The sequence below is a fragment of the Lingula anatina genome, chromosome 2, assembly GCF_051362555.1.
Source record: "Lingula anatina isolate TDL-2025a chromosome 2, LinAna3.0, whole genome shotgun sequence".
Classification (NCBI taxonomy): Eukaryota; Metazoa; Brachiopoda; class Lingulata; order Lingulida; family Lingulidae; genus Lingula; species Lingula anatina.
Window position 1 is genome coordinate 12,744,637 of NC_141768.1, and position 25,946 is coordinate 12,770,582.

Genomic DNA, 25,946 nt, shown 5'->3' on the forward strand with positions numbered 1-25,946 from the left:
CCCTCCGTAGTAACATTAAAATCAGTCCAGCAGACAGGTATGCAATCCCAAGGCACTGAAGGAAGCCATTGGCCCATGGGCAATGACAATGATACTTCCAATGACAGCACTATGTTCTATGACACAGCATGTCAACCCATCACTGAAGACATTGGAAATGACATAATATCAGAGAGATCTCCCTTGGATTTGGTGGTGATTGTGTCGTCTGCTTCACTGCATCAATCGGATGAGGCATTTAAAGATGTGACTTCGGTTCAAGAAGCACCTGCCCCAATAAATGGTCACAACCAGAATGATAATGTTATCACTTTAGTCCATCAGGATGGGAGTGGTATTGATACTGTGGATGGGAAAGTTGTAGTTTACTTTGACTCTGTTGTATCTCCCCAACTGAACTTTTCTGTTAGCAGTAGCAATATGGACAGTAGTGTTGATGTGTTGGGTTCCACTGATACTAAATCAGAGGGTGATGATATTATAGATGCAAGTGACACGCTGACGATGCATTCTGATTGTGCTGGGGAAGATGTAGACCAGTTGTCAGCATCAGTAAGCAGTAACAGTAGAGAGAGCAATGTCGGTGTGTTGGCCTCTACTGACACTACATCAGTGAGCACTGATACTGTAGTTACTTACAATAGCATATCTAAACAATCTGGCAGCAATGGCCAAGATATGGAACAGTTATCAGAAATAAGGCAAAATATTCGTAGCAAACATGCATCTAAGACTACAGCTGCAGCCACTGCAGTAAATGATCGACTTAGGGAGGCTAGATTAAGGCGGCAGCAAGACAGATTAGTTAGTAATACATCAAGGGTTAACATAGGTCAGAGTAAGAGTAGAAATGGGGTAGGCCAGCAGGAGAATCATGCAATTAAAGACAGAGGTAAATATACAACTTTTTTCATTTAATCAACTTGATAAATGTTAATTAAGATTTTTCAAAGAAAAGAGATTTATATTCAAGGTGAGCTGAAGGCGTGGTAAGTTACGAGACATTGTTTGATCAGTTTTGTTCATCACCCATTTTGTTTGCATGGGCTTTCTTCATATTTGTACATACAGCATTGCTACCCATATCACTAAGAAACAAGGCCTAAGGGCACCAACTAAAATCTATTTGCCTGGGGTTTGATGCTCAGGTATAAAAAAAATAAGCACAATTGGCATGTTGATCTAAGCTTAAGAAAAAACCTACAGATATCTAGTAAAACAGTGTTTATATTTATTAATGTATATTTTTTTAGGTGCAGAAGGGAAAGATGAAGAAGATGCATCTGAAGGTGAGGACATGAGTATAGTGCAATACACATTTTACTTATTTTTCAAAATATAATGCATTAGAGCACCAAGGTATGTTTCCAACACATTCATTGCCATACTTATTTGTTGAATGTTTTGTGATGTAAAACGTGTGTGGCATTTGAACTTTTTTATTCAGACACTGAAATTTCTAAACATTTCTTAAATCAACATGGCTTGGAATTGCATTTTTATTGTTGATAATAGTATACTTTTCTCTCTGTTTGTTATTAAATGACTTGTCATAAATGAAATACCTCCTCAGTGTTGTATTCTTTCTCCCCAGCAGTCAAAACCTCCGACACAATAGGAGAGAAAAGAGAAGCAAGGAAAACAGGCCGTGAAATTGCTCCCCATTTCATTATCAAACCGAGGAAGCAGTTCATAGACGAGGGACAGACAGCCAAGTTTAAGGCATCAGTTGAGGGTCGCCCTGCACCACAGTTGACTTGGAAAAAAGATGGGCAAGCACTACAAGATAGTGGCAAGTACAAGGTATGGGATAGATTCACATTTATTGCTTGTAATCATTCAGGAATAGTTTGTGCATGATTTTGTCCTCAGAAAGATGAAAACAAGTGCACAGAGATTTGAACCTGAAAGCCTAATTCCATTTTGACATTAGCATTTTTATGTAAGGCTAATTCACAACTGGACTGACTTAGACTGGCTGATGACAAAATCCCATCACCAGTCAACCAGTTTTCTTTATAGGGGATCTGGAACCCTATTCAATCATGTCATTTAGTATCATTATTTAGTCTGTATACAGTTTATGTTAGCCTTGTTGTGAACATGCTTTAAAATAGTCCTCTTGACTTTGGCTCTTGACTATTTTCCTATTAACTTGTACATCTTTTAGAGAATTAATGGTCAAATGTATACTATTACTGAATCCATTCATCCATTTATTTATTTTACCATACTGATATGACATGTTTCATTATATAGTCTAAGAAAAAGGTCCTATTTAAGTATGATGAATACCAAAATGGGTTTTCATTTTATAACTGGATTGTTCTCTGCAGGTTGTAAACAAACATAAAACTAGCAATGCACTAAGTGAATACAGAACTTTCTGGTAGTAGTGTGATATAACTCCATGATCACAGAAAGATGTGGCAATATATCATGCAGCCATAACAAGGGCACATTTCTGTTAATGGATTTTTGAAATGGCGTTAGCATATAATTATGCAAATGTTCATAGGAACTCTCATTGCAACACTGATAATAGCAACAATTTTAAAACTGATAGTATTTTTACTATGACAATTGATGTTCACCATTAATACCTAGTATCATTAAACCCTATCAGTCAGACAGTTTGATATATTTAGAAAGTTCATCATAAATACAACATAAATATCTTCATACATCATGTAGTGAATGGCCCATATTTTTTCAGATTCATGAGCGCCATGGCTTCCACTACTTCGAGATCAGTGATATAACTCTGGAGGATGCTGCAGACTACAGCTGCACTGTTAGTAACTGCGCCGGTTCAGACACTGTCACCATGGAACTCTCAGTATATGGTAAGTACCAGGGTGATTCCTGTGGTATTATGTATGCTACATCATTGATATCATTATGTGAGGCTGTTTTGTTCAGAATTTTATGGACCTAATGGCATACCTTATTTAAGTTGTAATACCAGGATAGAGCAGCATTGGAATGGTGTATTTTAAGCAACACATAGTGAGATAAAAATGTACTAAAGCAGTGGTGGAAAAATTAATTTTTTTTAACCGTCAGCACATTTACATTTCTAACTGTGTATTAGGTACACACTGACACACCCAAACACACAAACACAACACAGCAGTGTTTAATTTCTTTTTAAAAGAGTGGAATCTGATGGAATAGTTGAAACCATTTATATTACAATGTGTTATATGAGTAGAATGGTCCTAATAATAGTGCATAAAAATGAAATGGTGACCACCTTCTTCAGAAAAACGTAAAAGAAGACAAGCACCTGAGTTTGAGAAAAACATTGAAGACCTGAGTACAAAAGCAGGAGAAACTATCACACTGGAATGCATTGTGACAGGTATAGTCTCTCTCTCTCTCTCTCTCTCTCTTATTGATCTATCTATTTGTACTGCCATTGTAAATCAAGCTATAGAAAACTGAAATAGATCAGGGGAAATTTAAAGTGATAATACTGCCCTTTCATTTAATTGCTTCATTCCAATCAGACATATAAGTCAGCCTGCTGTAACTTAATCAACTGAACATAATAGGTCCAATAAGTTCAACCACTAATGTAAACTTAAGCTTGGAATGATATCGTTCATAAATGCCATATTATCTGTGTCTCGAGAAAATTTCATCAACCATCAAAGAATGACAATCTTTTCAATAGGACTCTTGTATATAGGGCCCTTGACATTGCTTGTGTATCTGATGTTAATACTTCTTTAGAAACATTACTGAGGGCATTTTCTCCTTTAGCTTGGCCACAGACCTTGAACTGTGTAATCAGTTGCTTGTGTATGGTGCTTTATTGCCTGTTTTGCCTACCCATGCCTTAAAGATGGATTCATTTAGTGATGGTGTTTGACTTTTGGAAATGTCCTGTTGGATGTATTTCTTAAATTTGTATTTGATCCATCTGTAGATTGTGCAGTTTTCATGATGATCTATTGTGCAAGGGCTGATGAGACTTCGATAAAAATGTAATGAGATATTGTCAGGAAGCTTTACTTGTACAGTGTGTTGTAAATAATGTATCAACTGATCATTACTGTTAAAATGGTGCATTCTGCTACATTTATTTTGAGAAAAAAGAATTTGAACTAAACAAAAAACGAGCTTTTTCTTCAGTGTTTCCCTTCATCTATTTGCCATCATATCACTCCCCTCCCCCTCTCTCATTATAGGTTATTTCATGAGAATAAAGATGAAAACCAAATATTTCATTTTTTACTCATCTTTTTATGAAATGGTGTGTGTGTGTGTGTGTGTGTGTGTGTGTGTGTGTGATTAAAAATTAAATATTAGATAAAGACGTTACACAGGGGGTAAATGTTATGAAGTCCTTTTTAATTCCTTAAGCTAATTAATGATTGCTGTTTAAAGCTATATACTCATTATACTTGCTGGAATGTGTTGATTCAGAGCCAAGTATATTACAATTATCACAGCAATTCAAACCATTATTTCAACTTCCAACATTTCTCATTTCAAAAAAATTTAAACACAGTCTCCTCATTCACTTCATTACAAAAATTATCTCTCTCTGCAGGCAACCCCACCCCTACTGTGACATGGAACAAGAACCACCGCCTTCTGCGACCTTCAGACCAACTAGTACAGAGTTATGATGAAAATGTTGCCAAGTTGGTGATACAGAAATCCACAGTGGAGGACACTGCCAAATACGAATGTGTGGCCAAGAACTCTGCTGGAGAGAGTAGGAGCACTGCACAAGTCACAGTACAACGTGAGTTTTTTTTCCCCCTTTTAATTGGGAAATCATTGCTTCTTTATTCATGAAGAGACTTTGTCTTGAATTTTGTTGAAAAATGAATTGGTGAAAAGGCACACCAGTAACAAAAATTTCACATCTGTAGTTACTCATATGTTACACATAATTGTTTTGTAAATTTACAGTTTACAATATATGATGTGGCTTATTGTGAGATTCTCAATATGACCATTAGTGAGGGGAAGTTGATTTCTCCCCCTTCCCTCTTTGGCATCAGCCTTTATGCTACTGTTAAATGTAAAAATGTAATGTATCTTTTTTGTAGCCAAACACATTCCTCCTGAGTTTACCAAGCATTTGAAGTCCATGACTGTTTTAGATGGTGACACTGTGATATTGGAGTGTAAAGTCACAGGTTAGTATTTTCAGAATTTACATTTAACATTTATATTGATATATACATTAATATATTTAAATCAGTAATTCTGACATGCTGTGGATGCAATGTTACAGTATTGAATTGACAAAAACTGGTACTGTTAATTTAAAAGTACTTGACATGTTCAAAAACACCACCATGAAACTGAAATTTATAAATGTGTACTCAATCTTTGAACATATCAGAAAAGAAATTATGTAACAGCACAAAATCCCCATTTTACATTATTTATGATTTTTGGCAATATTACTTGTTGAATAACTCAGTTTTACTAACTACTAAAATTCAAATCAAAACATTTTATTTGCAATATATTTTTTATTTGATATGTTTGTTGCCCAATGTAACCCTTATCACCATGTTAGCATGGTATAGTTGATTTCATGGGTAATATGATATATATATATATATATATATATATATATATATATATATATATATATATATATATATATATATATATATATATATATATATATATATATACATACATGGTTTGGATCACATTAAAGGGTTGTCAACCAATTATGTTTCAACAAAGATGTGCACGGTGTTCTTTGAGAAGGTGCAATGCGGGTAGGGGGTGTAAAGTGGTATAATATTGTTATTTAATACTTAACAGCTAGTTATTATTTTGCCTTGTCATCAGTTATAAGTATGAACTGCACCACTGCTAATAAAGAAGATCATCTGGTTGGATCTCTTTTCTTAAATCACATTTGTTTCATTCCAGGTTTCCCCACACCTGATGTACACTGGGAAATGAGTGGTAAAATAATCCAGCCATCAAGAGATCATGAGATGCAGTTTGACGGAGAAACTGCCATCTTGAAGATTAATGAAGCCTTCCCAGAGGACACGGGTGAATATGTCTGCATTGCGTCAAACGAGGAGGGCAAGGATCAGACCAAAGCTGTTATAACTGTTAATGGTATGTATGATGTTCCAGGGAATGTTGCTGGTTCAGGCTCATTATTCAAAGGAAAATGCATGTTCTTTCATTCTTTTCCCTCCTCAAACCATCTCTTTTCCCTATAATATTCAATTTCCTACAGAAAGCCAGACTTTCAGACTTTTGTGCCCAAAAAGTATTCAACCATATGGATAAAAAGTTGACAGATTGAAATTGATTTCTGTAGGAAATATCCTGTATTGTTTTAAAGATTAGCTGAAAATCCATGCTTAGATGAATACATAATATGCTAGAGTTATTTAAGAAGGGTTTGTTTGCTTTATTTTTCCATTAATAGGGATGTAAATAAATTGATATGCATGGATATTTGTGTTGGAAAAATGCATCATAATTTTTATCTAAAATATTTTTCCACTTGTTTTGTGGTTTAAGGTAGAATATCTAGCAAAAATATATTGGGCATATGTCGCATGCTGCTTTATATGTTATATTGTTTATTGTGTATCATCCAATCATGACAATTACAGAGGATGAATCAACAACTCCCGTTGTTTCTCCACGATCAGCAGAAGCACCAGTGGATGTGCTAGAGCCCCCTACAGGCCAAAATCTTATGGCCCCCATCTTTCTGAAACACTTAGAAGATGCAACAGCAAATGATGGTGATAGAGTGGAATTAGTTGTAAGAGTGACAGGTGGGTCATGTCAATCAACACCAAGTAGAACCACCTACAATTTTGGAAGCCCCACCCTTTACAACGATGACTTCCAATTAGTTGTTGACAATGACAGTACCAATTAGACATTTTGGCATTTCAAAACAAATTCCCCTTGAGCATTTGACCATGTAGAATTTAGTCATTGGAAGCCCCTGTTCACAAAATCACCTCATGATGTTAAGAATGACCCCCTTTTATATATTCACAAATTTGCCATACTATGTTAAGAATGCCCCCATCCCCATATATTTTGATGATGTAGGCCCTATCCAAACTTTTTGAATTTCAATTTCACATCACAGGATATCCTACCTTGTTGTACACCCAAGGAATTTGGTTTGAGCCCTGATTGATAAGATTCAGATTGATGTTTTTACCTCATAGACCTTGGAAAAATATTTGAATTGTTCCCAACATGATGTTTACATGTTATGACACCATAGGTATAAAGGAGAACTTCCCTCCTCCATCCCTCTCCCTGCCTCCAATCAATCATCCATGGGATTCATTCCTGTGCTTGTAAGAAATGGGTTTTTTGCATGAGTTTTTGGTATTTATCACATTGGGGTTGAAGTTCTTAAGGTGAAAGATTTAGGCTGTATTGAAGCAGTTGTAAATGTAATGTTTTGGCATTTTGTGGATGCTGGATTGGAAATACTTGTTTTGAATTTTTAAAAGTTTTTTCTATAAATTGGGAATGAAAGCAACCAGTTTTTCTGAATGAGTTTATTTTAAAGAAACACACTGCACCTTGTTGTTCTTTGTAAAACAATAATTTTAAAAGAAATCGTCAAGACTTTGTTCCTAAGGGCTCCAGAGAGTTGTCATAAAAATTAATTTAAAATTGTGAAAACTAATGCAGTAAATTGTCAAAATACATAGAAAACAGTGGTTGCTGGACTTACCCAGAATGCATTGCCATGCTCCCTGCATGGTTTGACATTTGAGCATGTAGTGCATGTCCAATTTTGCAGGCACTGAACCCATAGACATAGTGTGGGTCCATAATGGCAAAGAGATCTCCCCCGAAGATAAAGATTTTAAGGTTCTATCAGAAGGGGATGAGCACAAATTGGTGATTTCTGACATATTCCCAGATGATGGAGGGGAGTATGTCTGTGAGGCTTACAATGCTGCAGGGGATGCTAATTCTGCATGTAATCTCACAGTCACAGGTAAATTGTTTGACATTTTTGTGAGAACAAGTAATGACTAAGAAAATTGTTCAACCTTATGATTTCTGTGTGATACTGACATGTAAAAATATTGCAAATGTGTTGATGACAATTGGTTTACTGCATGATATGGTGTTCTACATTGCTTAAATGTGCAAATGAGTAGCATTTATTTTTGTGATTGTTGAAAAATTAATTTGAAATTGTATGATAACAACTTTAACCATGCCAATGTCTAACTTTTACACTATTGATTCTCTTGCTTTAATTCTGTTGTAGATTAGAAGCATATGTCCTTTCTCTTCTCCATTTATGTTAAAAGCAGCACACTTTCTGTTTTCTTTGTATTTAGGATCTCATAGAAATAGAAAACACAAATCTAAGTTGAAGCCTAAGTCAGGTGATGCCAAATCTAAAGTGTTCACTAGCGAGTTTGAATTAGAAGATGACGTTTTTGAAGGTAAAGAAGGTACAGGATTATTTCTGGCGCAGTTTTGACGGTGGAGGGGTGACACCATACATATATATATACTGCGACATATTCTGTTGCTACTTTGTTCTATCTTGTCTAGTTCTTATCCTTTACTAACAATTTGATCTCTTCCAGATTTCTCTTAGAATATTTCACAGACCCACAAAAAGAAACAAGCTATGGAATATTATTTGAAGCTGCTGAATTCAAAATGGAAGATTGCTTTCATACTTCTTAAAATTGTTTAACAAATCCTGCCAAAAGTTAGTCCATTTTTACAATGTCAAGAAAAAATGTGTTACTTGTTGTATTTCAAAAAATTCTGGCAGTTGTGAGTCTGTGACATATTAGATTTACTAACACCATTTATTTATGCTTCCAGCATATCTAACCAAGGTAATGGCAGACGGACATTGATTTGTTTGTTAACCTGGCTGTTTGTCAGTTTGTTTCAGGCAACCAACATGTAGTTCACATGCTAGCTTTTTTCCTATTTCTAATATTTTTCTTCATCTTACATTTATAAGCTAAATTTTTGCTGGCATTTCAAAAATTCTGCTACAATTTCTGTCTGCCTACATGTAGACATTTCCACCAGCTGCTTACTGCTGTGGGGTCAAAGGGCAAGGTGTTGTTTTAATGGAGCTAATCTGGTGTTTGTGTGATTGTTTCAGAACCTGGAGAACCATTCCCACCAGATTTCCTGGAGGTTCCCAAATCTCAGTGTGTGGAAGAGGGTACTGGTGCCACTTTCAGGTGCCGAGTCACAGGTGTACCCATACCTAATGTACAGTGGAAAAAAGATGGAAAGATTATTGAAAGTGGAGGGAGATTTAAGGTACAATATTGCAAAACTGTAAAGTCACCTTTTTTACAAAATTAAGATCCCAGAATTGAGTGTGGATAGACTTAATTGGAAATGATGGTATTCCTCATTTATTACTGTACATGATGGTTCACTAGATTAAGTGGGGTTTAAACATAATAAATGTTTTGTTTTGTTTTTTTTAATTTAAACCTCTTCACTAATAAGGCATGGGGGGGAAATTACAGATGGTTCATGTTCAAAATATTTCCATATATGTTTATTTATTGCAACATTTCTGTTCTCACCATTAAAGTCATTAAAACTTGGTCAGCAGGATATAAATAAATAATCAGTAAAACATAACTGTCTTTTTTCAGGTGTCAAAGAAAGGTGATATGCTTATATTTGACATCCCACATACCTTGGCTACTGATGCAGGCAGTTACACAATTGTGTTAGAAAACAGTGAAGGTGACACTAGTTACACAGTTAACCTGGAGGTGGAGCCACTGCATGATGTCGAACACACTGACTATAATTCTCTTATCAAGTCACGACCACATCTCAGTACTATTGGAGACCAGTCTAGTACAGACTCAGATAAAGATGGGGAATCAGTCCGTGCTGCAAGGAGAGCTGGAAAGAGAGTACCAGAGTTTATTTCCACCCTCCAGGACAAGAGAGTGGCCGAGGGTGACACAGCAGTTTTAGAGTGTACAGTGTCTGCTTATCCTGAACCTGTCATAACATGGAGTGTTGACAGAAAAGAAATCAAGGTATTTTGGATCAATTTGTAAATAAAGTTTTTTTAATTAAAGTATTATATATAACTGTATTTTATTAACATTCCATGCTACTTAAACTTGATAAGTTGAATTTTATGTTTAGTAGTTGCGAAGTAATGTTAAACTATGAAAATGCACACAGGACATTCAAAATATTGATAACAATAAAGAATATATAATGACATAACTAATTGTTTAAGATGATACAATCTTGTTATTTCAGGAGTCCAAGTACTTTCAGACCTCTTTTAAAGACAACATTGCCAGGCTGGTGATACTGGAAGCATACCCTGAGGATGAAGGGTTATATATGTGCACAGCCAACAACAGTCTAGGAAGTGCCAATTGCAAATGTGAACTCTTTGTTGAAGGTAAGATCTCAGGGTGATAAAAGATCATTCAGTATTAAACATATATGCGATGGATATGTTACCAATTGCAATTATACATATTGATTTGTTAAATAGAGCAAGACCTTGTGTATTATTGATCTGAATCTGCATTTGCGGTTACTAATGTATTGATTTTAGTTGAACTGTTTGAAATGTGTCTTGTGTGTTTTCATGCCATTCTTATTAGAATATTGCATAAATGAAAATATAATGTTTAAAATTTCAGACAGTGGAAAACTGGACAAGGGTCCCACAGTTGCAAGTGCCCCCAAGATTCTAGAACCACCACTAAATGTATCTGTTAAGAGGGGAAGGAAGTTCCAGCTGAGGGCCAAAATCTCTTCACTTTTGTCCCCTCAGATTTCTTGGTACAAGGGCAAGGAGGAACTGAAAACAGGTGATGATTTTATTGCTTTGAACTAAGCTTGCTGAAATGTCTCATTCTACTTATGCTGTAACTGATGAAATTTCAAGCATCAAAAAGTTTTGAATGGATTATGTTAGAAAGTTGTTTTTTTGTGTGTGTATGTTTGTGTATTGATTGCACAATGTGATAAAATCCCAGTTTAAAAATCTATCCTTATTGAAAGATAGTTACAATAGTAATTTTTAACTTTCTCATTTTCTCTGTGTGTGCAAAATGATTGAATATAATTATTGAGAGTGCAGTTGGCAGCTTTGGGAAGTATTCAGCTGTTATGCAATGACTTTTGTATCACCTCATCAGGAGGAAGAGTACGTATTGATGTTAAAGAGGACAGCACTGCCCTGATAGTGACAGACTCTACCTCAGAAGACAGTGGGAAGTACCGCCTCGTTGTGGCAAACAAAGATGGTGAAGCACAAGCCACAGCATCAGTCACTGTTGAAGGTATGTGGCCTGAAAGTATCTCCATTTTTAAAAAATTACCAAAAGCTGCAGATGTTGTATAAAACTGATGAAGCATAATTTTTGCTAGATTTAAATTTGTAGAGAATTTTTGCATGGTTTGTATTCAGATTGCCATTATTGTTGTTTTCCCTTTGAAATCAGCATGAAATCTACTGATTCAACTTTTTTGCATGTTGTGCTCAGAAATTACAAACACGTAGATGCTAGATGAAATCAAAAAGTTGTAAAAAATTCAATTTGTAGTTCAAAAACAGTTAAGTAAACCACTTTCAAGCTGAATTGAAACCATGCAGCTATTAAAATTTTGAATTTAATACACCAAGAAACATGAAATAGTGACAAGTAGGAAATATCTGTATAAAGAACCAAATACCTGAAAAAGTAAAAAAAAAGAGATAAATCAGAAATTAATAAAAGAAAAAATATTTAAGAAAAATAATTATCAGTGTCTGAAATGCAAAGTACAGAAAAATAAAAATTCTTAACAAATTTATGCAGATCTTGAAAATTTCTTCTGTTGGGAAAAAATTTAAAAAGACATGATGAGAATTTGATTGTTTCCCCAGATGTCCCCGACCCCCCAGGACAGCCAGTAGCTTCTGATATTTTCCGCACAGAGTTAACCCTCTCCTGGTCAGGTCCTCCCTTTGATGGGGGAAGTATTGTGGCCAATTATAAGATAGAAATGTGCAAAGCTAAGGACAGGCGCTGGAAGGTGCTGACTGCCAAGTGTGAGGTATAGGACAGTCATATTGTTTTAAACACCATTCTTCAGCAGTAATGCTGCTACATAACTTGAGTTTAGATTAAAACTTCTTTTTTCTAACTGAATTAAAATCATTTATAAGAAAAATGGTTGAAGCTAAGATGTTTTAATTTATGCTGGAAATAGTCAAAACTTGACAATAGACACTTTTAAGTTGAAAGTAACCCACAAAATACAACAGAAAAGACCTAATTAATTTATTTCAATTATCCAACCAATTTGTCCTCCCACAGAGCACATGCTACCGTGTGACTGACCTAGTGCCCGAGACCGAATACCTATTCCGTGTGTCCGCAGAAAACAAGCATGGACTCAGTGAACCCAGTCAGGCCTCCGACATCATTGTCACCTTTGAGAGGCGGGCGTCTGTCATGTCAGACTTCTCTTGCTTCTCAGACTTTTCTTGTATATCGGATTTTACTGAATATGAATCTGAAGGTAGGAGTGCTGCAGATCTGTACGTACTATAAATATAATTACATAATTATTAGCATTATACTGTATAACAGCTGCTGTATGTGCTTGTTATACAATTTTAGAGTAAATGCTTGTTGCTAACAAGTTGCTGCTTTAACCCTAAAATAGTTTAGTTCCTGTAGAAATTCCTACATTTTTTCTACAATTTTATTTTGTATAACAGCATGTATTTGTTCCAGAGATCAAGACCTTTTTTTCAAGTCAAGTTCAGGTTCTCCCACCCAATTTAGAACATCACATTACCCCTAAAATTAGTTTTACTAACCTAACAATACAATGTATAACAGTATAGTTATGCAATATTTCACACCCTGAACTTCAGGATACTGAGAGTAACTTGCATCCACCCAGCAAACACTCTGTGTTACAGCCATGCTGGTGACAGATGTTAATTTTCAGTACACCCTGAAATTCCGGATGTTGTTTTTAAAATTTGCATTCCTGATGCCAATTCCATGCAGTACAGATACTGTGTATAATGCTTGGGCATTTTGCTTGGTTTTGCTTGCAGGTCTTTTCTCTTCCTTCTCCACCCTAGGCAGATCCATGTCCCTGTCAGGTAAACTGCTAACTGGTGTGCTTGGCATAAAGATGGGGCCCAGTTAATGTCATGTACAGGGATTTTAGCTGTCTACTTATTTATTTATTTATTTATTTATTTATTTATTTATTTATTTATTTATTTATTGTATTACAAATCCCATTTGAGATAAAAGTGCTAGTTGAATGGTCAGTTCCATATTACTATTACTAAAATTGAAAAATTGGCACTGTTTTGCTAATACATATACCTCCTGAGTTATAAATGAAAATCTTTTGAAAACAATACAAAGGATTTTTAGTTTATCAAAAAACACATTCCTGTACTGCTACTGGTTCACATTTTAGATGCATGTAGTGTTTTGTATTGCTAATTTATTTAACCAAAAACTTGTGTGGTGTGCATGTGTTAACTTAGTCTGCCCCTTGAGTGTGCATTTAGTAGCTATATAAATGTGCTATGTACTATGTTTTACCAATATACAATCATTTGTAGATAACACGATAAGTCATGCAAAAATACTGCCTATAAATTATGAGATAAACATTGAAAACATGTATATGATTCTAATAAGAAGTGGTGAACATTTTCTTAAAGTTGTTTTTTAATTACGTCACTTTTGATGTGTAGTATTGCACTTTCTTGCTGTATTTTGTCAACTATTTTGGAAGTTGTAGAGTGATTTAATCTCTTCATGTGTTGAGTGCCTACTTTTACATTAAATTTGAGTAAATGAAAATCAAATACAAAATGTTGAGTTTTGAAGATTTTGTTGTTGATATTTTAGATGAACTTCCATTTGAACCAAGGGAGGTTGTAATTGATGCCAGTCGGAAGTTCTCTGACAGCTACGAAACACTTGAGGAGCTTGGAAAGTAAGTTAGCTCAAACAATTTGTACTGCAATTTCCTAAATAGTAACTGAGATATTTTAATAAATGGACTGTGTTCCAAAGTAATTTCATGGACTGTTTGCCAATCCACTGGATTTAACATGCAGTAATGATACTCATGTATTCTCCATAAATATCTGAGATTAACAGGGAAGGGTATTCATAAAAATTTAAGGTGATAGAATCTTATTCATTTGTATTACACATTGATATTTTATAATACATCTAATGCATCATTTCAACAGAGGCAGATTTGGCAATGTCCACCGTGTGATAGAGAAGAGCAGTGGACGCGAATTTGCTGCTAAATTCATCAAGTGTCGCCCAAGTGAGAAGGAAAACATCAAACAGGAGGTGAACATCATGAACAGACTGAAACACAACAAACTTCTCATGCTTTGGGATGCTTATGAAGAAGCCAGGAGAATGATCATGGTTATGGAATAGTAAGTTCTCCTTTCTGATTTAATTATATGTCATGCAGTTGATTTTCTTGGAACTATAAACTTGAAGATATAAGGACAGCAGTGTAGCTATTTTTCTCATTTAAGTCATCTTTTTAGATGGTTTTGGCAACATTGTTGTAAGTATTGATTTCATCAGTGTTTGAAATCACCTATATTTTGTTATCCCATACTCATGTCTTGTGATTACAACATTTTACTTTGCCACATATTTAATTTTCTCAACATATCATCATTTACAGCATTGGAGGAGGAGAGTTGTTTGAAAGGATCATTGACGATGACTTTGAACTCACAGAGAAAGACTGTATCCACTTCATGCGTCAGATTTGTGATGGCGTACGTCACATGCATGAACAAAACATACTCCATCTGGATCTAAAACCAGAGAACATCCTATGTATTCACAAACACAGCAACCAGATCAAGATTATTGACTTTGGCCTGGCTAGGCCCTATGATCAGAATGAGTGCTTCAAGGTGCTGTTTGGGACCCCAGAATTCATTGCACCAGAAGTGATCAGCTATGATCATGTGACACCTGCCACGGACATGTGGAGCGTGGGAGTTATCTGTTACATTTTGTAAGTACCTCCTGGTGTTTCCTGTCTTTTTAGTTTTGATTTTTAAAAATGTCACAATATATAAAGATCCTGTGAGTGTAGAGTTGTAACTGATCATTCATTTAGTTAATGAGTTATTCCACAGTATTTTCCATTCCCCTTTTGCTTTTTATGATATATTAGTAGATGGAAAAGTTTTAAAGGGTGAAGTACAGTGAAACTGATGTACTCAATTGACAAGGAGAATAATACAAATGTTGGAATTAACAATTGACTATAAATCTTTCTCTCAATATTCCAGGTTATCTGGCTTGTCTCCCTTCATGGGTGACAATGATGCCGAGACTCTGGCCAGTGTCACCAGGGCAGAGTGGGACTTTGACGATGACTCCTTTGATGAAATTTCCGATAATGCCAAAGAATTCATTACAAAACTATTGCTCAAGAGACCAGAGTGAGTGGAAAACTAGTACATTACACCTACATATTTTAGAATCTGTCAACTTTTCTTAGCCATCTTTCTTATTCACAAGACTCATCAGACTCGTATATGGGTAATGCAGTATTATATTCTGGACATAAAATTTGGTCACTTTTAATTAACAATTCATTTCATCTCTTTTTTTAATAAGTAACACACATGTATGTTTGGTTTTAGAAAACGAATGTCAGTTCACCAGTGTATTGACCATCCATGGTTAGCTCAGGATTTAAAATCTATGAGAACCAAGAAATTAAAGAAAGAAAAACTCAAACGCTTCTTGGCCAGAAGAAAGTGGCAGGTAAGAGTCAGTTGTATTTGTGAATATTCCATCTTTAAGTACACTAAGAATAGAACAATACATAATGTAGAATGATATGATAAGATTGTTGAATATAGAGTAATATGAAAGACGGTATTCTTTGCTAGTTTCATAAGACTTTAAGTAGATAATTTTTATCTAAAATATCAAGTACATTGTCTGAGAGTTATTTTAGCATGTGTGAAAGCTTTAATGTTCTGTAGTGCTATACAAAAAGAAACTAAGAACAGCTTAGAATTGCAGTAGTAGATCTGTCCTGAAAGTTCGACTTTTGAAGCTGTAAATTTAGAAATAAATCCTTTAAAGCATGTTGATCCCATTTTTCTTAATAGACCATCTGCATTGCAAGCACTTTTTCTTTCCTGTTTAAGCATAAATCCCATACTTACAGATAATAATTTCCACAAATTGCCATTGGATTCCCCATTTCTTAAAGGCTTGTGTGTCAAATATCGTGTCATTTTATCTGGACCAGAGTGAAAAATAACCTGTTATAGTACCTAGTAATGATTTTCCATTTTCGAATGACAAAAAAGGTAATGAACTGAGGTGAAATCTACCCTTTGTACAATCCAAGTTGCCCTCACATGTGAAGTTTCTTATGATACCCTCTGAGTGATAAGTACCTGTCTAGGTTTACAAATACCTTGGTATGACTTGATGAGGTTTATCCTCCCCTTGTTCTGTTTTCTAAACATTCCCATTTGCTTTCTCCTTTCCCTGCATGGGGTGACCGCTTGGTGTGTGTTTTATCCTTGCAGAAAACTGGCAATGCAATTCGAGCTCTAGGCCGCATGGCATCATTACAGAAATCCTTGGGCGGAGGCAAGAAAAAGAAGACTGGGGACAGCAAGGACACTGCCAAGGACCGTGTGCAATCGGAGCCTGTCTTGAAAGAGGAGATGAATGGAAATGATGTGGAAAATAACCAGCATGATTTGAAAGGTGTTATTGGATCAAGGCATGCTGTTTCTGTTGACTCAACTCTGCATGGAGCCTCTAACAGAATGACAAAGCATGAGAAAAGTCCAAACAACCATGAGAACAACTCGTTCACAACTACTTCTTATTCTGTTCCCAAAAAGGTGGAAGAAATGGTGAAGAAATCAACTGCAGCTAGAGAAATGGAAGAGGAAGAGGAATTGGGTGTCAGGAAAATGGCTCCCAAGTTTATTAAAGAAATGAGTGACTGCACAGCATTTGTTGGGGACAGTGCAAGATTTGATTGTAAAGTTGTAACTGGGACACGAGAAGCAGATGTTCACTGGTTCAAAGATGGTAAGGAGATTCGTGATGACCCTCATTTTCAGTTTCAAGATGGCAGCCGTGGGGCACATTCTTTGATTATTCGTAATGTGTCTCCCAGTGACAGTGGCGAATATGAGTGTAGGGTTGTCACGGCAACTGGTGAAGCTTCTTCGTGTGAGGCTGATCTGAAAGTGAAACAACTTCCAGGATCACGCCATTAAGTTAATAACCAAGTCAGCTATGTTGCTTTGTGTCTTCATGAGTTCTATTATTAGTTACTGCGTGACCAAGTTGCTGTCTCCTGTCACCACTTAGGTGGAGAGAGTAGATGGTGACAAAATCCCACTATCTGGTGTATGAATTCATGCTTACATAAATGCCCTACAGTAATAAAGACATCTTTAAAAATGTAAATATCAACTACAAGAATCAGTGGCTTAAACAGTCACTCTTTTTATCTTTTTTACCCTGAAAAGAATCCCAATCATTGTACATCAAAACAGATTTCATGTGGTGTGTATTTGTGCCACAATATCAAGATCATGTGGTGTGTAAAAAGGTCTGTTATTGGTGACATTATATAGGTTGGCTACATTGTCTAACTAAAGTAGTACAATTGGCATGTTGAGGAATTAACTCAAATCCCCATTCTCACAAGCCAGAATGTGACATTATAAATGTAATATCACGACTTTTAGCCAGCCTCCTGTTCTAGAGATGGATGTCATGGCCATATAATGTGCCTTGAGAAAATAAAAAGCAGAAATAAATCGCACATTTGTCATGATGATAAAGTTAAGAGGAGTAGAGAATATTGTTTTAGTTTCATTTTTTTCTATGCAGTAATAATGCAAAACTAGCAATGCCGTACTATGCAATACAGTTGAAAAAAATATGCAACAATGATAATAAAGATAATAATGTGCTTGTTTAGATTTCATTAAGGCCTTGATAGATTAACCCTTTCTGGACCGACCCTCTCAAAGTGTTTGGAAGGGGTTAATCGCAAGGTTAAACTTTTCTCCCCAGGTTACCCTGAGCCTGGGCTGTACAGTGTAAAGTAGAGCTTAGACTAGTTGTATTATACACCATTTGCAGTGCAGGATTTCTCCATAGCCAAACACAGACTGTAAAGTAGTATGGAAATTTTAAGCATCTGTGCTATATTTATAATTTTACTTTAAGGTATAGAATAAAGCCAGTAGAAATAAAGTGCAAGTATTATATAGATATTAAATATATGGCCTGTAAACATAGATTTGGATAGTGTGATAAGTGGAGGCTGTGACTGCATAATTTGTGTAATTTATTGAACCAAGTGAAAAACAAAAAAGGACATTTTTATCATGTTGCTCAAACACACTATACAGGTGATGGTGATAAAGTGAGTTGTGAAACCTGTGTTTAGATGTGTTTTTGAGAAAGGAGAATAACCCCACAGTGACTAGGTTCCTTGAGGAGAATTATTGGAAATTTATTGTGTATTGTTTTATATATTGTACTCAGTTTCTGCAGTGTTACTTGTTGGTAATATTTTGTGCTTTTTATTTACTTTCTAGCTTTACCTGCACTGCATTGCTCTGCATCAAACTGAATCCTTCTTTGGTACTATCAATAAATTATATATATAAAAGTAAAAGGATTGTGTTCTTTTTCTGACTTTTTAACACAGTTTATGTGATTTTCAAAATCTGCCAATGTTATAAAGATCTGAAAATATAAAATACAGTATCTTAACAAAAAGAGAATGAATACTTTGTCCAAAAGATTGGGCTTTAATTAATTAATATTTACTGCTATTTAAAAAAATTAAACGTTGGGCATCAAGGCAGGAGCAAGTGTTTTGAAAACCACATTCTATGCACAACACCCTCTCTTTTCCACAGTTACTAGTGTACACTAGAGACGGGAATTGCTTATCTAAATTCTGACGGTTGGGTTGAATGGCCCATGACATGCTGAAAAATAGAATTCCAGCTAAAATATATATATATATCATCATCATCATCATCATCATCGTCACCAAGAAGTACTATGCACCCTTTATCCACCCCACACCCTATTTTAAAAATTAACTTGGGGGCACTTCTTAACCAGAAAAGACAACCCAGGCACTGTTCTTTCTAACAAATACTATCACTAATCAGCGCAGATGGCCTTCTGTAAGATAACCTCATCTCAAAAGGAAAGAAATTAATAGAACATGGCATCCCCACCCTTTCAAAACAAAAATGACTTACGTTATATGAATTAATAATATAATTTTAGAAATCATAATACGAGTCTCTTACAAAAACTGCAAACTTCATTGGATATATTTTACCATATTTTTGTGATGCATTCATAGGATATTAAAAAAATATGAATGCAGGTGACAGGCAACAAGCAATTTTAATCACAATTATAACTGATCACAATGATGCTTTTTGTAACGATGGTATGAAAAATTGAGATGACAAACGTAAGGATTAACTTAAACTCAGAAGTTTTTGACGGAAAAGTGGTTAGTTTTTTAATCAATAATATTAATGTCTCCTCATTAACCCAAGCGAAAGGATAAGTAAAGGACAAACACAAATATAGTGTTCGAAATTTGGCTGTTGACGGCCGCTTTTATTGAAAGGTGCCTCTAGTAAAGGAATAGTGTTAGTTATATAGCATTAGATTATGTTAAATAAATTAGAATTAATTAAAATTACTTAATGTTATAGCATAAAAAATAAATATCAAAAAAAAGTAGTGCACGTATTTTGATTATTGGGGTTGCAAAGAGGCCAATATTTAATTTTATTCAAAATGTGCGTCTAGGATGATGAGCAAAAAAGAAGGGGTGCTCTTTTTCCGCCCACCCACCCTCTGTTCTGTTCTTTGAATATTCCCGTCTCGCTTAGACGCACCATTAGCTCATTTTCGTTAATAATTGTCAGTAAGTATTAGTTTTGGGAAATTAATGTGATTAAATTATTCCACTTTCTTCATATATTCACCTCCACAGGAATTAAGTTACTGTTATCCAGACTGATTTAAAATCAAAATCTTAGACACGTGTCATTTATAACCAAGTTTCTCATTGACACCGGTTGGTTAGCGTTCTTTATCCCGTGAAAAAGTATGAGGATCTTCCGACTGAGCAGAGAGTATATAGTATTTGTAGTCATCCCCCTTTCCTTCATTGCTACTTTTTTTTACTACACACACTTAAAAGTTGCTTCCTACACTACTGTTTTATAATCATTCTGGTTTATAAAAGTAAATGGAAAATATAATATAAACTCCCTGGTTCCATTCAGCAGCATGTATAAGAAAAATCAGATATTAAGGCCACTAAAAGCACATTAAGCAGCACCATGTAAGGATGTGCACATCCAGGCACAATTGTTGATTGTGTCCGTTGCTTTGAATTCTGGAGTTCCAAAGAACTGTAGGTGTCAAATATCCCGAGACCCCCCCCCCCCCTCCCACACACACACACTTACAGTTCTTATAGTTTTTTTTATTTTTTAATTTTTAGTTTCTTTTATTAATTAATTAATTAATTTGAAATCATTTTGAATTGATAAAATATTTCACCTACTTGAACAGCACCGTCACTGTATCTATGGATAAAAACCAATTTGAAATCCACTGAAATCTCAAGAAGTGTTTAAAGAACGAATAAAAGGGATCTTCAGCACCATTTATCCGAATGGATTAAGAATTAATTAATAAAGAACAGAATGAAGGAAAAAGAAAAAAATAGACGCAGCTATTCCTATGAATTAAGATATTCAGGCTATCATGTTAAGTATAAGACTGACCAAGGATTGACTTATACCAATTAAAGCACGATCTATTTCAATCTATTTCAATCAATCAGTGCACTTGAACTGAGCTCCTCTCGAGTCTCCTTTAAAATATTTGGATTTTCCCCAAACATCGTCTGGATTACCGTCCCGTTAGTAATGGTTACCTTGGTGATGATGGATTACGGTTTTTCAACGCACAGCACATACCGCTAACGTGGCACAGCCCTTGAACACGTTTAAATCATTTGACGGTTATTTTGACATTCAAAAAGATTCTTCCTGTTAGTGCGTGTCACGGATCAGAACTCCAGCACTACATCCAGGACATAATTCTAAGGCAGTAACCTTATGTTACTTGATTGAATTATTGCAGCTGGTCTTTCTGGTGAAGTTATCTGTCGAGATAGTTTTACCGCTTTGACTCGATAAACCCTATTTTTAAGCACGAAATTAGCCCCTAATATGTATTTTTTCTCTAAATTCTTCCATGACATTGCACAGAAGAAGGTGAAAGGCCTTTTGAAGCAGATTGGCATAGACGTAATTATCCTTAGCCAACTTTAACATGAATCGAACATAAACATCCAGTGTAGTTGCGTAACTGCAATTACTTCAGCAAGAAAAATGTCATCCATTTCTTATCCCACGCGCACATCCATTCTTATTAAAACTTCTCTCCAAACTTTAATTGACAGACCATACAGCAATTATAAAGGCTAAAATCCTATCTATAACTTACAGGCCACTGTCTAAATAACAAATCATACATAAGCACCCGCGAAATCTCTAATATTAGCACGTCAGTATGCTCTGAGATATGAAAGTAGCAGACGATTAGGAAGCACATATAGTCATTAATTACTGTAGTCCAAATAAAACAATGACAATGATAATATGTGTCTTTGACATACAGTATGACCTTCAAATCCTTTTATCTAAAAAAATCCTGCAGGTTCATCACCATCGCCCGTCTTATCCCTTCCCTCTCTCCCCGCTCCGGAATCTGCCGCTCTTGGCTTAGAGCAGCAATGTGACGTCATCTCTGGCATTTCTGATCTGAAGCATCTCCAGGAATGCCAGACCAGCGCCTCCGAGAGCCCAGCCTCTCAGAACAGCACAGAGGAGGGAGAGCAACACCGAAGAGAGGGGGAACAGCCTCCTCCTAAAGACAATCTACCTAAGAAATCAGGTAACTTTTACACATTGAACTTTCAATTCTATTCAAAACTTTGATATGGCACCAGAAAGTTGTCAGGTGTTTCGTGTTTTTTGGGCGATGTTTGATTTACCTACATTCCAACCCGTAGGATGTGGCAGCTGTTTTCAGGTAATAAGTCTTAAGGCAATGCTTTCCCAGATAGACGGACCATTCATTTTTTCTATCTCTCTCTATAGCTAGCTACTTTAGAAATATTCGATATTTTACCTGCTGAAAGCTGATTTGTTTCGCACTTAAGCTGATATTTACCAATTATTGTTTATTATTGGTGTAAAGGTCAACGGGGCTTTTATGTACTATTCCATTTGCAACGGAATTTTTCATTTATGCTGTTGACATGTTTTGCATCATTTTGCTTTCTGAAAAGTGGCAAACAGAGTTTAAACAAACGAAAAATTAAGTTTAAATTTCAATTGCTGATATTTATGGTATGGAATACTTGTCATTTAGTGACATGCACTTTCTAGTGTGTTAAAACTGTTAAGTCTGTGCTGCAGTTAGAATATGGAATATACATTCGGCAAATCGTCCATTTATTGTTTCGAGGAAATGCTGTTTTGTGGGGTTTAATAATGAAGGTGCCAAATTATATAACTGTCTTTTAGAAAATCAAACCCTAAGTTCTTTTAGATTCCAAAGGACGTATATAAAACACAAGAGACTATGTGATTCAACACTTTAAGTATTTTCAACTGTTTAAGATTTCAGATGGTTACTTTATACAATAATCACCTGTAGGTGATGGCAGAGAAAATGGAAAGTCATACACTGTTTCGTCCAGCAGTGATAACAGATTAATTTTGTTGATATATAACCCTTTCGCCCACGAAAACCTTATAGGAGCAACGGTGTTTTGGTGCGTTAGTCGTATAATTTAGGTCCCATATGTTTTCACAGGTAGTCTTCTGTTTTGCAATGTTTACAGCGTGCTAGCCAGCTGCCTATTTAAACCAATTAAAAGAGAAGCAATCTATTTCAAGATATAGATGTGTTTATATGTGCTTGCAATGGCCCCAATTATTTGTGAAGGGATGGGATCACTGTATGAGTTTAAAAAAATGGTTCGTTCTTATGGCTATTTTTTTCCTTATTGTAGACAGGTCGGTTGGGGGGGGGGGGGGGCGAGAGTGATTGTTTTCTGCGTTGCAGATAACTGGCAATGTTCCAAATGGGTAAATTTACGAAAACGATCTAATCTGACGAAAAAGAAACCCTTGAAACTGACAGGAAAACTGAAACCCACTTGATAATTCAAACAACATTTTTTACCCGTTATACACAGTGTTGTTACCAGTGCCTACCTGGAGGAGAAACTTTATTTTTACCTGAGTGTAGCTTCAAGTCTGTTTAAACCAATCAGCATGCAACCCACACAGAATTAGCCCCGTATGATACTTGATCTGGTCCATCTGCGGGAACTCTTCTCTTACTCAAGCAGCCTACGTAGATAGAGCAATATATTCGGCTGCTGGCACGATCTTGACTTTGGATGTTATATAGAAGTCATGGGGGAAGCATAGTCAGGCAGACAGGTCTAATTAGACGGCAGATTATTAGCGCGCCGCTTCCCCCGTCTTCCAAAGCCTGTAACAGTTTCTGCTTTCTGCTTTCTTTTAGCCCCGATATTCATCGTCAAAATGCCCGGTTCGAAGGAGGAGGTGCGACTTGGGGAAACAAAACGCTTCGAATGTCAGGTCGTCGGATTTCCCCGACCTGAGATCAGATGGTTTAAAGATGAAGTGGATATAACCGAAAACCCAAGATACAAATTCAATTTTCACGATGATGGAGTCATATCCCTGCTTATCGAGAACATATCTGCCAAAGATGAAGGAGCCTACAAGTGTCTTGCCAAGAACACTGAGGGAACGGCCTCCACAACGGCATATCTCTTGGTTAAAGGTAAGGAAAGAACATAAACAAAGTTTTAAAAATATATTTCTGTTCTCAGCACTGCATTGTTAAATACAGAACTATTTTAATGATTCATGTTTAAGAGATAATTTTTATTTCCTTAAGACAGCTAATGAGTCTATACAAAGTTGGAAACTAAACAGCAGCTACACATATCTGAAAAAAATATGGGAAAAATGCATCGGTTTATATTTACAAAAGGTCTTTGAAATGAATATAGCAAGAGATGTGTGCCATTCTCTCATTTCTTGAACGCCTACAAACACCTGAAAAACATATTTCCTTCACCTGTATCAGCTACGGTATCTCGAAAATCTAAACGAGAGCACTCGACCAAATCCTACCTTCCAAATTCTCTTAAAAAAAAAAAAAAAGCAGAAGCAGATAATAGACCATGTCTTGATCTTTTATTAATTATTACTGCTAAATTGTGCAAATGGTTTTAATGGTAATTAATCTATATTTCATTATTATGTTTAATCATGAAAACTACCAGATATATATATTAAATACCATAAATCTCATCTGGAGTCACAAGACCTGCGCATCATGCCCTAACATTTTTTTTCCTTTTTTCTTTCCTCTTCGGGTGTATTCATATCGTGCATCTTAAATGCCACTCTTTTGCGCACACTGGGCTTGAAATATCACATCGCGGTCGTTTCATATTACCAAAGCTTGTTATGTTCCTCCCGTGTGGAGAAGAACCAAAATCTCATGTTTATATTCTTTTAATCAACAAGGTTATCTTACAATAAAGCTGCGCTATCATGGCCGAATTTAATAAATCTCATTGCGCATCGAGTACTGAGGTATATGTCTTAACATATTAAATTATTTTTACGTGTTTGGATACTCCCCATATATATAATTGCAACCCTTGGCGATTAAACACTGGTGGAGCCCTTAAACTCACCTGGGTTATTATAATAATAAAAGCGTCGGTGCTGTCAAAGCTGCTTTCTTTCAGGTACCTTGTTAGTCATATATCCTACAAGGGAAGTTCAAACTCAGATTTTGTGATGACTGCATCATTATGGGGATATGAATGACTGAAAATAGATGACATCAAATCACATCTCTGTTTTTCAAATTTGTCCCCGGGATGTATAACTATATTGTTTGCCATTTTATCACCAAGAGCATAACACTGCTTAGTATACGCGTATGCGTGAAAGCATTCAATCTTAGTTTTCTGTCATATTCAAAACCCTGTGTTTTCGATTCGCAAATGCCGTTTATGTGTTTTCAAAACAAAAAAAGGCAAGATGCAAAATTTTTAATAAACGGCAAACAGTGCTAAAACCATATGTCATATAAAGGAACATGCATATTTTATTGTTTTAACATTATTTCATACCTTTGGAATTATAAAATCCAGCGTCAGAGGGTAAATGCTTTTGACATGGATCATCAAGGCACGCTTACCACCTGCAACAGGAAGACACGGCGGTGGCCAGTGGTGCTCTTTTTCAACATGATTGATGTTGATGCAGTTACAGGCTTCGTCATTTGGCCATGGAACTCAATGATATAAAGGGTCTTAGTAAAGAGAAAATGTGATTTAAAAATATTAGCAAATAGATATTAGAATAGCTTATTGATCAACCCAATATTTTTATTCTGATAACAACTAAATATCCAGATACATGTAGAACATTTCCCTAAATTGCGGCTCAGTGTACAAAGCATACTAGTAATAGTTTCTACTGCACAAAATGCCATACCCTACTAATTGGAGGATGCCTTCAGAGATTTCAGTGGCCTCTTTCCAAATAATCAGCGCTGAACTTTCCTAGCTGTGGAGGGGATTTGACTGAAAAACAGCCACAAAAATAGGTCCCATAATGCAATGAAAATAAACACACTAAAACATACGTCTTCCAGAAAGTGATAGGTTCAAATATATATATACATTTATTTTCGCAAGATATT

At 35.6% G+C, this 25,946-nt stretch overlaps 2 protein-coding genes across 2 annotated transcripts in view; both read left to right on the top strand.

Annotated features, from left to right (window-relative positions):
* LOC106161264 (uncharacterized) overlaps positions 1–18,732 on the top strand; it is a 298,900-nt gene extending 280,168 nt beyond the window's left edge. The window contains exons 248-271 of the mRNA XM_087004995.1: positions 1,254–1,289; positions 1,595–1,803; positions 2,717–2,846; positions 3,266–3,364; positions 4,562–4,759; positions 5,070–5,159; positions 5,917–6,114; positions 6,624–6,791; positions 7,790–7,990; positions 8,343–8,459; positions 9,137–9,300; positions 9,648–10,046; positions 10,279–10,426; positions 10,674–10,844; positions 11,175–11,318; positions 11,906–12,075; positions 12,339–12,543; positions 13,094–13,141; positions 13,911–13,998; positions 14,261–14,461; positions 14,722–15,063; positions 15,344–15,496; positions 15,701–15,824; positions 16,607–18,732. Coding sequence (XP_086861121.1) covers positions 1,254–1,289; positions 1,595–1,803; positions 2,717–2,846; positions 3,266–3,364; positions 4,562–4,759; positions 5,070–5,159; positions 5,917–6,114; positions 6,624–6,791; positions 7,790–7,990; positions 8,343–8,459; positions 9,137–9,300; positions 9,648–10,046; positions 10,279–10,426; positions 10,674–10,844; positions 11,175–11,318; positions 11,906–12,075; positions 12,339–12,543; positions 13,094–13,141; positions 13,911–13,998; positions 14,261–14,461; positions 14,722–15,063; positions 15,344–15,496; positions 15,701–15,824; positions 16,607–17,314 — 4,511 coding nt within the window. The 3' untranslated portion in view covers positions 17,315–18,732. The remainder of the gene's footprint in view (positions 1–1,253; positions 1,290–1,594; positions 1,804–2,716; positions 2,847–3,265; positions 3,365–4,561; positions 4,760–5,069; positions 5,160–5,916; positions 6,115–6,623; positions 6,792–7,789; positions 7,991–8,342; positions 8,460–9,136; positions 9,301–9,647; positions 10,047–10,278; positions 10,427–10,673; positions 10,845–11,174; positions 11,319–11,905; positions 12,076–12,338; positions 12,544–13,093; positions 13,142–13,910; positions 13,999–14,260; positions 14,462–14,721; positions 15,064–15,343; positions 15,497–15,700; positions 15,825–16,606) is intronic.
* Positions 18,733–19,245: 513 nt separating this feature from the next.
* LOC106170837 (uncharacterized) overlaps positions 19,246–25,946 on the top strand; it is a 67,551-nt gene continuing 60,850 nt past the window's right edge. Inside the window, exons 1-3 of the mRNA XM_087007340.1 lie at positions 19,246–19,255; positions 21,831–22,067; positions 23,715–23,999. Coding sequence (XP_086863466.1) covers positions 19,246–19,255; positions 21,831–22,067; positions 23,715–23,999 — 532 coding nt within the window. The remainder of the gene's footprint in view (positions 19,256–21,830; positions 22,068–23,714; positions 24,000–25,946) is intronic.